Below are 12,817 nucleotides of genomic sequence, written 5' to 3'. Positions count from 1 at the left end.
AAATCTTTGAGAATCCTTTAAAGCTGTGTGGATAGTGGATACTATCCATGGTTTTATCCGATTGATTTCTCAAGACGTATGCTTACATACTGTATTCTGAAAGTTAAAAAGAGAGCTAGGTATTTAGGCTACGTACTTTTTCCAACTTATATCTACCCAGTACAAATGAGAACTCTGCCATTATTGGTACTTAGTATTGATTTTATTATATATTATTTTATAACTTTCTTGATAATCTAAGTTGTTTGTTCTGCCAAGGTGCAATAATTGCTAATGATAATTGGGCAGGAAATAACTATGTTCAACCAAATCGCTTCGGATAATCGTATATTCCACCTGCGTGAGAACGAGTTTATGTGAACGCTATTTTATAAATTCTTTGTATAGGTAGGCACTTACTGTTTTTTCTAATACTATTTCTTTATTTTTTAAACACTATTTTAATACTATTTCTTGATGTTTGATATTCTGTGCTCGTATTTAAATGGAATTTGTAAAATTTTCTATAACTACGTAAATATTTTTTTAATTTGAATCTATAAGGTACTTATGTGGATATGTTGTTTGTTATGACTAATTAATTACAAACTTATCTATCCCAAATGAGACAGTAAGTTATAATCAGTGACGAGTGGTGGTAGAGGTATCATGCACTGGTTATAGTGGTAGATAAAGTAAAAATAAAGAATAATACAATTTTTGACGGTATACTTTGTTAAAACAAGATTATTTCGCCTGCGGCGCTGACAATCCTTACCAACCTGCCCAATATAGATCCACGTAAGAAGTTTAAAGTTTATTGTTGCATTTTTATATCAAAAGTACGTACGTACGTAAAGAAAGGATTAGCATAAGTACTTAGTTTCGGAAAATTATACAGCGTTCCTGTTCGTGAAATTTTCCATTTCGAGCACTGGTTTTCGCTCGTCCAGCGAGGTTTCCCCGAACCGCGACACGCCGCTTCCGTGCAACGGTGGCCGATCCATCAACAATCCTAGGCGTAGGTAAATCTTCAGCTGGTTTCGGTTGTGAGGCCTCGGGTGACGATGAGTAGTCCTCTTCTGGGGCGACTGCTGGGATAACCCCGAGTGCAGGATAATTTTCTTTCCAGGACGCAACCGTTCTAAGGCGGCATTTTTTGAATTTGTATCGATTTGTTGTTTCGTCGATGCTCGACGCTTACTTTGCACTCGCGTTTCAACAGTCGTTTTTGAACTTGCTGTGCTAATTGGTTTCACCGTATTATCACTAATTACGGCGGACGTAATTACTGGCGAAGTACACACTGTATTCACTCTATTCGAGTCACTGGGAGTTGCTTTATTTAATTTAAATGAATTTATTTTGAGGAATTCCTCAATTCCCTTCACTTTATTCATGAGTTTTTCTATGAGCGCACTTTGTTTGATTATGATATTCGTTAATTTAGTAACTTCAGCCATTTTGTTTCAAAGAAATAATAAAACAAAACAAAAATTTAGTAAGACAACGCTATGTATGTGTTAACTGCGCGGCGTACAGCAATGTATGTATGTATGTAATGAGAACTCTGCCATTCTGGGCAGTGGTAACCTGTGTGTCACTGATAACTATCTTAGAAATAGAGAGCATCAGTTGATTATTTCCCCAAGGTACAGGATTAACTTGCCATAGGCAATGCCAATATTGGGAGGGCGATAACTACTATGTTCAACCAAATTGCTTCGGGTGTTTTTATATTCCACTTGCGTGAGGGTGAGTTTAGGTGGACGCTATTTTATAAATTCTTAAAATAGGGTCACCTTAGCAAACTCAGTGTACCTACTTCTTTGAACTTCTATAGATGTAGGTATACTAATTGAATTTTCACTGCTTTTGTATGTTTATATTATATTGTTCTCTTTTTACAGGTATTTTCATTTTTAACGCTTCTATTACTTTTTTTCTTCTTTATAATAATGTCATGTTGTAAATTTATAATTTGTAATGTCCACAATATGTTAAAAAAATAAATTGACTTGAATAAATTGAAATTGAAATTGAATGAATATTTTAAAAAGTTTATTGTTTCTTGAAGATTGATTTTCTACATAAGAAAATACGTGAAAAGTATCTAGGTAGGTAGGTACTATTATTCTGGTATCACTGTGTTATAATTTGGTGCATAAGCACTATAATTTCGTAATAGAGGAAAATTTGGCGAGCTGAGAAAAGACATTGTTCGATTGGACAAAAGTCCTCGATTCCCAGGTTCATTTTTTGGGCAGAAGAGTTTCTCAAATTCACAATTCTATGTTTTGTGAGAAATAAACTAAGTACGTCAATGGAAGATAACGCGTACTATGTATATTTTTTCCCCAAAATTTAAACGGTTTTAATACTCGACCTTTGCGACAAAAAGATGGCAATCTGGCAACACTGCTCAGTGGTGACGCATAAATCAGCTATGGTGCAATGTTGCCAACCGTAGTATAATTATAGTATTTATACTACAATTTTGGTCTGGGTACTATGTATGATATAAAACAGGTAGGTATAGTACGCCCAAAATACTATAATTTTGAATATTGGAAAAAATATGTGAAAAGTACTAAAATTTCGATATTTCCGTTCGATAAATTGGTGCAAAGCACTATAATTTCGCAATACCTATAAGAAGATATGGAGAACTTAGAAAAAAAAATGCTCGAAAAACCTGAAAAAATCTCTTGACTTTGGTTTAAAATGATAATTCTTGAATTCTTCGGTAAGTATTTTTGGTCGGAAGAGGTACCTAAATAAAAAGAGGACTCGGAGTTTCTGAAATTCTCCGTTATTTTTTTCTGATAAACAAAAAACCTATCCATTTTCAACAGATGACAACGCGTACTATATTTTCCCCCCAAATACTATAATTTTGGAGGCTCTGTACTATAATTCCATTTTGAAAAGATGGCAACACTGGTGGTTTGACAGTTCGCGACTTGAGTCGTAGTCGACTAAGTATATCGCATTTTAGGTTAAGTTTGTGTAAGCGTTTGAATCGTCAATTTTTAATTGAATTTTGAATATCACTCTATATGAACGGCTATGGAGACTGATTGTACGATATCTGAGCCGACAGAGCAAGATGTGCCTATTATACCACCTAAACAACCGATATGTTTAATTGTTTTGGGTAAATACCTTTTATTTTGTAAAAAATGTTATTCATCGTAATATTCGTACCGTTTTATTAATTGTTGAGATACTGTAGCCCTAGTGTTATGATATGCTACGTTCACAAGTTGTAGATCGATTATTTTGATATTATTATGTATATTTTTACCAACTTGACAGGAATGGCTGGAGCAGGAAAAACTTCGTTCGTGAAAAGACTATCCGCTCATAATTACAAGGAGTATAGACCATATTTAGTAAATTTAGATCCAGCTTGTCGAGATGTTCCATATCCAGCAAATATAGGTAAACTATATATTTTATTAAAATAATGGTTATTATGATTTTACTACCTTACTTACTGTATGTAATATAATAATATGATACCTAGGTGTGTAATATTTGTTTCATCAATTCTATTGTGAACGTGTTCCAGATATAAGAGATACAGTGAATTACAAAGAAGTCATGAAACAATATGGATTAGGTCCCAATGGTGGCATTGTAACATCACTAAACTTGTTTTCGACAAAATTTAGCCAAGTGGTTGATTTGATTGAAAAGGCTGGAGATAAACATAAATACTGTATAATTGATACTCCAGGTATGTGTGTCTTGTATTTAAATATAGATGTATGCAATTTGTAGTGACAGGAAATGCGATTATTAGTCACACGTCTTATGTCTAGTCGGCTAGTCCAGACCAAAATACATATTACTTATATTATGCGTAAATAAATATACAATCAGCTGTTGTAAAAAAAAAGGCTGTCAATTCGAATTATTCAAAAGGAGACTCCATTCCATTTCACATTGTTACACATTATTGTGATATTTACTAAGTATTTATATTTTTTTTCTTTTTTAATTTGTCTCTTGGTGATTAATAATAAATTTTGTTAAGGTGATTCATCAGTGAAACGCCAAATAATTTTCTACCATAGGCGCGACGAAATTTTGCACTCGCTCCCATTCTGAGAGAGCATGTAGAGCTGGAAGGACGTCATTTTGCTTCGTGATGGCGACGGCCGTAATAATTCCTAAATCGTGTAAAGATGACTTAAAACGTTACCCATTTACTTTAAAAAGAAAACATGTCAATGAATATATTATTATTGTCACTGATAAAACAATAAACAGAACATTAAATGGACACATGTTGGATTTATAAGACAAATAATATTTGGTTTGACATGCCTCATTTGCACCCGCGACCCGCAAACCGCGCATCGCCTAGCGACGATCTTTTTAGACCGTGTCTCAACTAATGCATGGCCTTAAGTATCGCTGCTTGTTCAATATAGATCAATATGGATGTGAATTTACCAGCTGACCTGCGCATACGATAAAATTATCTGCATGGTCAACAATATACCCTAGCGCATGGTTGGCGAACCTTTTTACGCATGCGTGCCAAAATTTCCCAAATATAATATATATATAATAAAAGCTATCTGACGTGCCGAGCAGTTTTTCATGGAGAAACAATAGTTTCAAAAATTCAATTTACTAAAAATTTAAAAAATGATGGTGTTCTAGATACCACTCACAAAACATAGTACACAAAGTATAGCTTTATCACTTTTTTCAATTACGCCATACATTTCGGTCCACCAATTTTGAAACGGTCTGCCAGAATTACTACTACTTACTAGCTTCACCAATGTTTTGTTTGTTATTTGGCGCAGTCATTTTTGTGGGCAGAAATGAAATTGTTTGTTAATGTGTTCATTATTTTGGTCTTTAACGTAAAAATTGACACCTGAATTGCTTCGATCAGTGATCTCAAGCATTGTAAATCGGTCAAAATAAGAGGCTCGCGACATAGTAATCCCCGCTGCCTGATGAGGTTAGTGCGTTAAAATTATATGTGACGCATAAATTCTAAGGACCAACCTATGCAATTATATATTTAAATTTAACATAATGCTTATTCTTGAAGAGTATTTGCCTGCTATTTTTTATACACTGCGATCTGCCATTTATTATTATTATATGTATTCTTTCTCTTCAAACGTGTGCCATGCAAAATCATCTCGCGTGCCACTAGTTGTACGCGTGCTATAGGTTTGCCACCACCGCTGTAGTGCACATTTTTGATGTTTACATATTTTATTTCAGATCCACAAACATATTAATTTTTGATTTTGTACAATTATAATCTGGCTAAAAGTAAAATAAGGTATTTTTTAATTGATTTACATACATATTGAACATTAATAATTGTCATCAAACAGTTACTTACGTTAGTCTGAGTTTATGGTTTATATCATGTAGGTAGTTAATTTAATAATAAAACAAAAAATCAGATTAAGTTATTTATTATAATTAAAACTAACTATGTACATTTTCATTTTGATAAATTTATTGTCATAATGACCACTGAGTTTCGCACAAAACTCAATACATGGCTTATATAGAATCTATTGATTTTTTCCTCTAGGTCAAATTGAAGTATTCACATGGTCTGCATCGGGTGCTATCATAACTGAAACTCTGGCGTCAACGAGGCCAACTGTAATTGTGTATGTCCTGGATACCGTACGGAGTGTCGCTCCCGTTACATTTATGTCTAACATGTTATATGCATGTTCGATAATGTACAAGTCTCGTCTACCATTTATTGTTGCCATGAACAAGGTTTGTAATTGTTTATACTAAATTCATTCTTAATATTACAGATTTTCTAAGAAACTGAGAATTTCAAATTTGAATACATAATCGTTGTTATAAATATATCACATAAGTGTGAAAATTGATAGTTTTGACAGAAAATATGAGTAGTTAGAGCGACCCCGAGTGACAGGAAAACAATGCAATAGGCCCCACGTAAGAGCAGTTGGAAATAATAATTGTAATAATAATAAAGTTTACCGTATGTAATAAAAAGAATTCGCAATCTGCGCAATTTCAAGGTTGAGTTTTTCCACTATAGTATATCAGATTTATAGTAGACAAAAAAATATCAGAAAACAATATTAAACAATGTAATACAAGACTTACCGAGGAGGTTGAAAATCTTATTACTGCTTTTTATGGAGATGCCCATATGCGCCAAAGTCATACAGTACCAACCCACTGTCAATGTTGACTACTGTGAAGTTAACTGCACAATAGCGATATAAAAAAAAACTACATAGGCTGTAAACCGCCTCATACAAATGGGCCGACCAATGAACTGCCCGTGTGTGATATAATTATTTGTTAATAATCAATAATGTCAAAATCAATTTTAAATTTCAAAAACTATGAATGCGTTAAATCTAAAGTTTATCATTCTCAGGAAGAATATTTTTTTTCTTGAGAATTCGAGATTGATTTATTGATTTCTCTTTTTATCTCATCCGGGCCAACGAGAGTTTTTTTTAGCTTTTATTATTTGAAAACTTTTTCAACCAACCATTTTTTTTAAATTACGATTGTGGTCGGCAGCTTTCTATTTCTGTTTCAACTGCCCTTTGTTATTTTTGCCTAGTAATGATTTGTCTCAAAGGCTTGTAGTGAATTGGTGAAATCTTACTATAAAAGCCAAAATGGATGTGGTGGTAGGTGTCCATGCAGAAAGGCCAGAAAGGTTGAAATAATTATACTGTACTTGAGCATGTCAATTTTTTAATATGGCATGACCAATGGCATTTTTCATAACAGCTCATAATGATGACCTTTATATAAAAATGATCTGTCTTTTAATGCGTATTTAGTGTGTATGTATGTATTAACTCAATATCAATCAAATAATACTTTTGAATAATTAAAATACATTATTTATTTCACTTGTGAAAACAATGTGCTTATATTAATTATCAATCTATGTTTACCAGTACGTATTATACTACTTTAAATAAAGTGTGGCATAATTCAACTAATATATCACATCTAATAATCTAATATAAAAGAATGCGACAATCCAAAATTATTATAATCCAGCATTTTTTGCCCCTTTACTTGGATACGAAATTGTTTTTGTTGGATACTGTGTAATGAATTTGTAAATCAGCGGCAAGACAAAGGCGTTGTTGCTAGGTTTTTTAATTTTGCTTATCTCAAAAATTAAGTTATTTTTATTTTTTTTTAAATACAGGCATATCTATTATGAGATTGTGTATTTAAAAATACAATTACTTAAATGCATTTAAAAAAAAATGTCGCTTGTCATGTTTTCAATTTAGACAGCCGTTCTGTTCACTAGGTGAGTAGAGGCACAAAAATTGTGAAAATTTATTATACACAGAGTTATGTACTGTTGCTAATTCTACAAAACTTCTTAAAACATAAAAATAAACATTAGTTTTGATATTTGGAAATAATTTGTTGTGAGCAGGTAGATGTTGTGGAGAATTCATATGCTGTGGAGTGGATGCAAGACTTCGAAGCATTCCAGGAGGCGTTGGAAGGCGAATCGGAATCTTCATATATAAGTAATTTGGCTCGGTCAATGGCTCTCGCCCTGGATGAGTTCTATCGTGGCTTGAAAACATGCGGAGTTTCCGCTCACACAGGACAGGCAAGTTTTTTGCACAACATCTCTTCATAAATCTACACCAGATCCTCTTTTTGCACGGGGGATACGTTCCAAAGACTACCGTGCAAAACAAAACCGTGTAAAAAAAGATAAGGTGCCCATACAAAAATGGTAGATAGGTTCCATTACTTAAAATCAACTCAAAATACGAAATTCTTGAACTTAAAAATAAATCGAGTTTATTTATTATTTATGCTTACATAAAAATATTTATTCATAAAAATACATAGTTTTCGATTTAAATTAAATTCATCATAGAGAAATCGTATATTCATTCAGTGTCGCTACTTGACAATAAACGTGCCCGTTTGCTGTTTTCGCTGGTGAAAAATCACTCTCATTGCTGGAAATATTTAATGACGTTGACGCCGAAGCACGCGGCGGGTCTCTCGTATCGAACCCGAAGTGACTGACTAGTGGCGCCATGTATGTATGTATGTATGTCTGGGAGGCATCCGGTGACAACATAATATGTATGCACCAGTGGCGTGCGGTCCATTGCAACGAAATTTTTGATAAATATGTACATCCATACATAGTTTTATCCTTTTTAGGTTTTTTAAACCGTGTTAAAGCAAAAGAATCAGTATAAATAAAAAATATTCGGTACTTTTTTATACCGTGTTATTTCGAAACCGTGCAAAAAAAAGCCATGCAAAAAGAGGATCGGCTGTACTTCATAAATAATTGTATAACATATGTATAAAATCACAGATGTTGCCGACAATCACCCTCCATCTAGAGCATGGGTGGCCAACCTTTTTAGCAGCCAGGCCAGATTCTAAAAATGAGATTTCCTTCCGGGCCGCACAACCGACTTTTTTATTATACAAAACAAAAAAGAAATATATATTAATAAAATAAAACATAAATGAGAATCAAACATATTTATTAGATTAGACGTTTTTTAAATAATAAAAAAAAAAAAAAATATAAAAATAAGAAATTTTAGTGAGAAGTTTGTTTTTGTGTGGCAGAACTAAGTGCATCGATATCGAGTGAGGTTGTTCCTACATGCAAACAGTTTTCCAAATGCAAATCAGTGATTCGTGTTCTCACTCGGGATTTGATTTGCTTCATCCGACTAAAAAGCTATTCACACGTGTAAGTGTTTCCAAATAGCGAAGTCATCATTAGAGCATGTTTGTAAAATGCAGGATATTTCTCCTTGTCCAAATATGTTTTGTAAAACTCTTCCAAACCAACCTGATGGAATTTCTCCTTTAACTGTTCATCGCAACATATTTCACAATGTTCCATTTGTAAATTCACGTCTACGGAGAATGGCGTTGCAAATGGAACAAAATGCACACGGTGCTTTTTAAAATCTTGAGCCAATATTTAATCCCAATTTGGGAAATTAGCATATCTAGCGGTAGCATTTGATTTATTATTATTTTTATTTTCTCACTGCTCCACGGGCCACAAGGTGACACCCAGTGGGCCGCATGGGTTGGCCACCCGTGATCTAGAGCGATCCAACGTATTATAATAATATATATTTACAATTAATTTATTTTCCAGGGTATTGATGAATTTTTCAAGCTCGTTGATGAAGCGGCCCTCGAATACGAAAAGTGAGAATTATTTTATATATTGCTTATATCAATCAGTCACTAATTCTCATCTATCAGATTAAATTAACCATTATAATATAAAATAAATTAATTCTTAGCATACTTTTTCTGCAACTGTGGATACTGTGATTCAGGGGCTGGAACGCAAGCCTCTTGCCCCATTGGTTTGATCATCTATACACAAGGCTGCCATTTGCCTGCTTTGGCGGCTATCGAGAGTAGTTTATCATATTTATGTATTGAGCTAGTATAATTGTTATAATAAGTTAGCTGTTTAAACTTTCCAAACTGTCTATCTCACTCAAAAAGTTAACACAGCCATGAGAGGTGATGTTAAAACATAGCACTTATTGGAACAATTATAACTAACTTATTGTAACAATTATAGTACCTTAATACATGGATATGATAAACTACCCTCGATAGCCACCGATAGTAGCCTTGTGTATAGAGTAGATGCAATGATTTTAATCAATGTGTGTGTTTGGATACAGCACATCGACTGGCCAAGTAGCTAATAACCATTCTTTGTTAAAATACGATTACACCATGGAGTTTCATACTATGCTTTTTTATACTATATTTGTTTGACTATTGAGATGAAAATCTTAAAATAATATATATGGTTATCATGGCCTATCAAGTGTTCTGTAATTTCAGTTCAGTGGTTGAAAGTCGATGTTTCTATAATGAATTATAAGAGATTACTTCAATATAGTAAAAAGCATTTGCCACTCTTATACTTTTACATGTATAACTATAATTATTGCATCCTGAAATCAACATCATATATTATATATATATATATTTATTTTTTTCAGGGACTATAAAGTAGAATGGGAGAAACGAAGAGCTGAAAAGACAGCCAATGATAACAAACCACCTGACATCAAAGAAGAATCGACTTCCGGTGACTATCACATATTATATTTTTATTATTTACATAAATGCTGTCTAATCTCTTCTTCTTTGGCCATTAGCTGGAGCATAATATGGACACCACACGGTGCCTCCAAGAATTCCTGTTGCTTACCAGTCTTTTTGCATCATTCATTGCAGGTCATGCGAGCATCCCGTAGTTCTGTCGTATAAACTGTAGATAGTATTTAGCGGATTCCTCCCAGGAAGTTCTCTACAGGCGTCTGCAGCACGTGACCGAGCCAGGTCCTACATCGCCTCTTCAATCTCGACCTGATGTGAGGCTGCTTGGTTTGCTCTCTGACTTCCTCGTTACTTTTAAAGTCTTCTCCCATGATGGATACCCCCAGGTATTTGAAGCTACAGTCTCAATGTTTTGATTGTCGCTAATCAGGGGGAAATCTATACCAGGACAGGTGCTATTCCACAAAATGTTGTTTTTCTTCGCGTTGGTTTGTCATGCATCCTGTCGATTGTCTCTTGAATGCCCTACATTGAGTTGTCGAATAGAACGACGTCATCGGTGTATTCCAGGTTGCACAGCTTTACCGTGGAGGTGACATGTGGTTTTAACTTTCGTAGTATGAAGTCAGAGATGAATAAGTATGAATAAGACATAGCAAGGACGCAACCCTGTCTGACTCCGATCGTGACCCTAAACCATTCCGTGACAGTGTCACCAATTCTGACAGCATTCGGTATTCTCATGCAGGGATTTGGTAATGGCGATGTTCTTGGGAGGGATCCCGTACACTCGAGGTATCCTCCAAAGGTAGCGGCAATCCAGACTGTCGAAAGCCGACTCATAATCCACAAAGTAGCAGGTGAACGGACTGTTCAGCTTATGACTCTGCTGGAGAAGGTTGTGTATTTGATTTGCACACGCTTATCCAGATAAAAAAAACCTTCCTGATTTTTCCTGAGGACATGCTATATCGAGTACCTTATTGTCATCAAGAGGATGTTTACCAAAATCTTTCCCAGAACGCTGACTAGCTTAATGCGTCGGTAATTGTCGCAGCTAAGAGGGTCACCTTTTCTGTGGCGGGATGATTTCACTGTTCACACATTTCCTCGGACAGCGCTCTTTTCCCCCACATTTTTTATCGGATGAAACATCAGGCTTTACTTTCGGAATTCAGGATGTATGCCATCTCCCTCCGGTGTCTTTCCATTCTTGAGACTTTTTACGGGTGATTTCATCTCAGTGTGCTTCGGTGGACAATCAGAAATATTGTTCGCTCGGGGATATCCAAAAGTAAGGCTTATAGCCGTGAGGCGTATAAGGCGTAAAAGGGTATGTCAATGAATCCAAAAGGGATGGACGGTTCTGCAAATGATTCTTCCAAATCTTCTTGACGCATTCTGCATCTGACCTTGACACGCACGTGTCTAGGTCTTGTTTTAATTTTTTTTCATTTTAAAACTTGTGTAGCAACTAGTTGATGGAGAATCATCCTACATATTTGGATCGGACATGATCGAAAGAAAGAAGAATAAATAATTTTTGATTATTTTGTGGATAATACAAAGCTAAATTAATAACTGATTATAATAATATGATAATAAAAAACATTTTCGTCAATTGTTCCATAGGCAATTCACTTATAACTGAAATAGAGGCAGGCCGTGAATTGACAGACATCTACTTGCGCCACCCGGCCAATGAAAGTTCAGAGGATGAAGAAGGAACAGAAACCGAGGCTATTTCAGGTATTGGTCACAAACATTATACATCTCTTTATCTCACCATTATATATGTCCTAATCAACATTGCAAAATTTTTTGTTTATATTCTTTCTTATGTTGTAATCTAGGTTATGATTGGCAAAACTTTTGAATGTTCTATCAACTTATAAGTAACTACCAACTGTAGGATGACAATTTTTTGTATATTTCAGATGATAATCGCAAAGATGTGGCAGCTTTCCGAGAATTTCTTAAGAAACACATTAAACCTGAAGACAAAGAAAATGATTTACCAGACATAAAGGAATGAATATCTAAGTGTATGAAAATATTGTGATGAATCTAAACTATTATTGTAACTACTTTTTTGAAATAAAAAATTATTTTGTATGAAACAACACATTGAATTGTCAATACAAATATTTTATATGCATCCCCAGGATATTGGAATGACCAGGACTCGGCGTTTCGTTGCAATTTTAGGAAAGTAAAAAAAAGTTTTTTCCAAAGATGTTAAAGAAATCTTTCAGTTAGATGGAGCCTTTTGTAGTTTTTTACTTTGGCTTTGTGCTTCACAGTTTGATTTTTGTTATAGTTGAATATTCTGATTTGCTTGGGCATTTGTATGTATGTTCTTGCATATTGAATGGCAGTATAACATGCAGTAGTTTGTTTACTTAGAATGTTGACATTTTATTTTTTAAATTCAACCAGAATGCGCCACAGAGACTTGCAAAATGCCTCATCATATAATATTAATAATATTGATAATATGTCACTCAATGTTTGCAATGTCGACAGGTCTCATCACAATACAGAAGCTCTATCTGAAAGTGTTGCCAGATAGTGATACATAAATACAATATAATATTGTGCGGAGTCAATACAATACGTTTTAGTGAATTCTGAATATCAAAATTCTGTTATTTTCGACACATTATGACTCAAAAGATTTTGAAAATGAGCTCTGTACATGGATGTTGTTTAACAGCGT

The 12,817-nt window shown here is 34.2% G+C and overlaps 1 protein-coding gene across 1 annotated transcript; it reads left to right on the top strand.

The window, feature by feature from the left end:
* The first annotated feature begins 2,942 nt into the window (after positions 1-2,942).
* LOC147068620 (GPN-loop GTPase 1) lies at positions 2,943-12,223 on the top strand. The gene is made up of 9 exons (XM_085952091.1): positions 2,943-3,136; positions 3,298-3,423; positions 3,554-3,721; positions 5,561-5,757; positions 7,439-7,621; positions 9,164-9,216; positions 10,038-10,126; positions 11,731-11,847; positions 12,036-12,223. Exons 1-9 carry the CDS (start codon positions 3,049-3,051, stop codon positions 12,131-12,133), a joined length of 1,119 nt encoding a protein of 372 aa, XP_085808217.1. The 5' UTR covers positions 2,943-3,048; the 3' UTR covers positions 12,134-12,223.
* The last annotated feature ends 594 nt before the right edge of the window (positions 12,224-12,817 follow it).

The sequence above is a fragment of the Rhyacophila brunnea genome, unplaced genomic scaffold (genome assembly GCF_057557595.1).
Source record: "Rhyacophila brunnea isolate RB1 unplaced genomic scaffold, BYU_Rbru_1.0 scaffold_3, whole genome shotgun sequence".
In the NCBI taxonomy this organism is placed as follows: domain Eukaryota; kingdom Metazoa; phylum Arthropoda; class Insecta; order Trichoptera; family Rhyacophilidae; genus Rhyacophila; species Rhyacophila brunnea.
The sequence above is the reverse complement of the archived record's forward strand: the minus strand, read 5'-3'. Positions and strand labels throughout refer to the sequence as shown.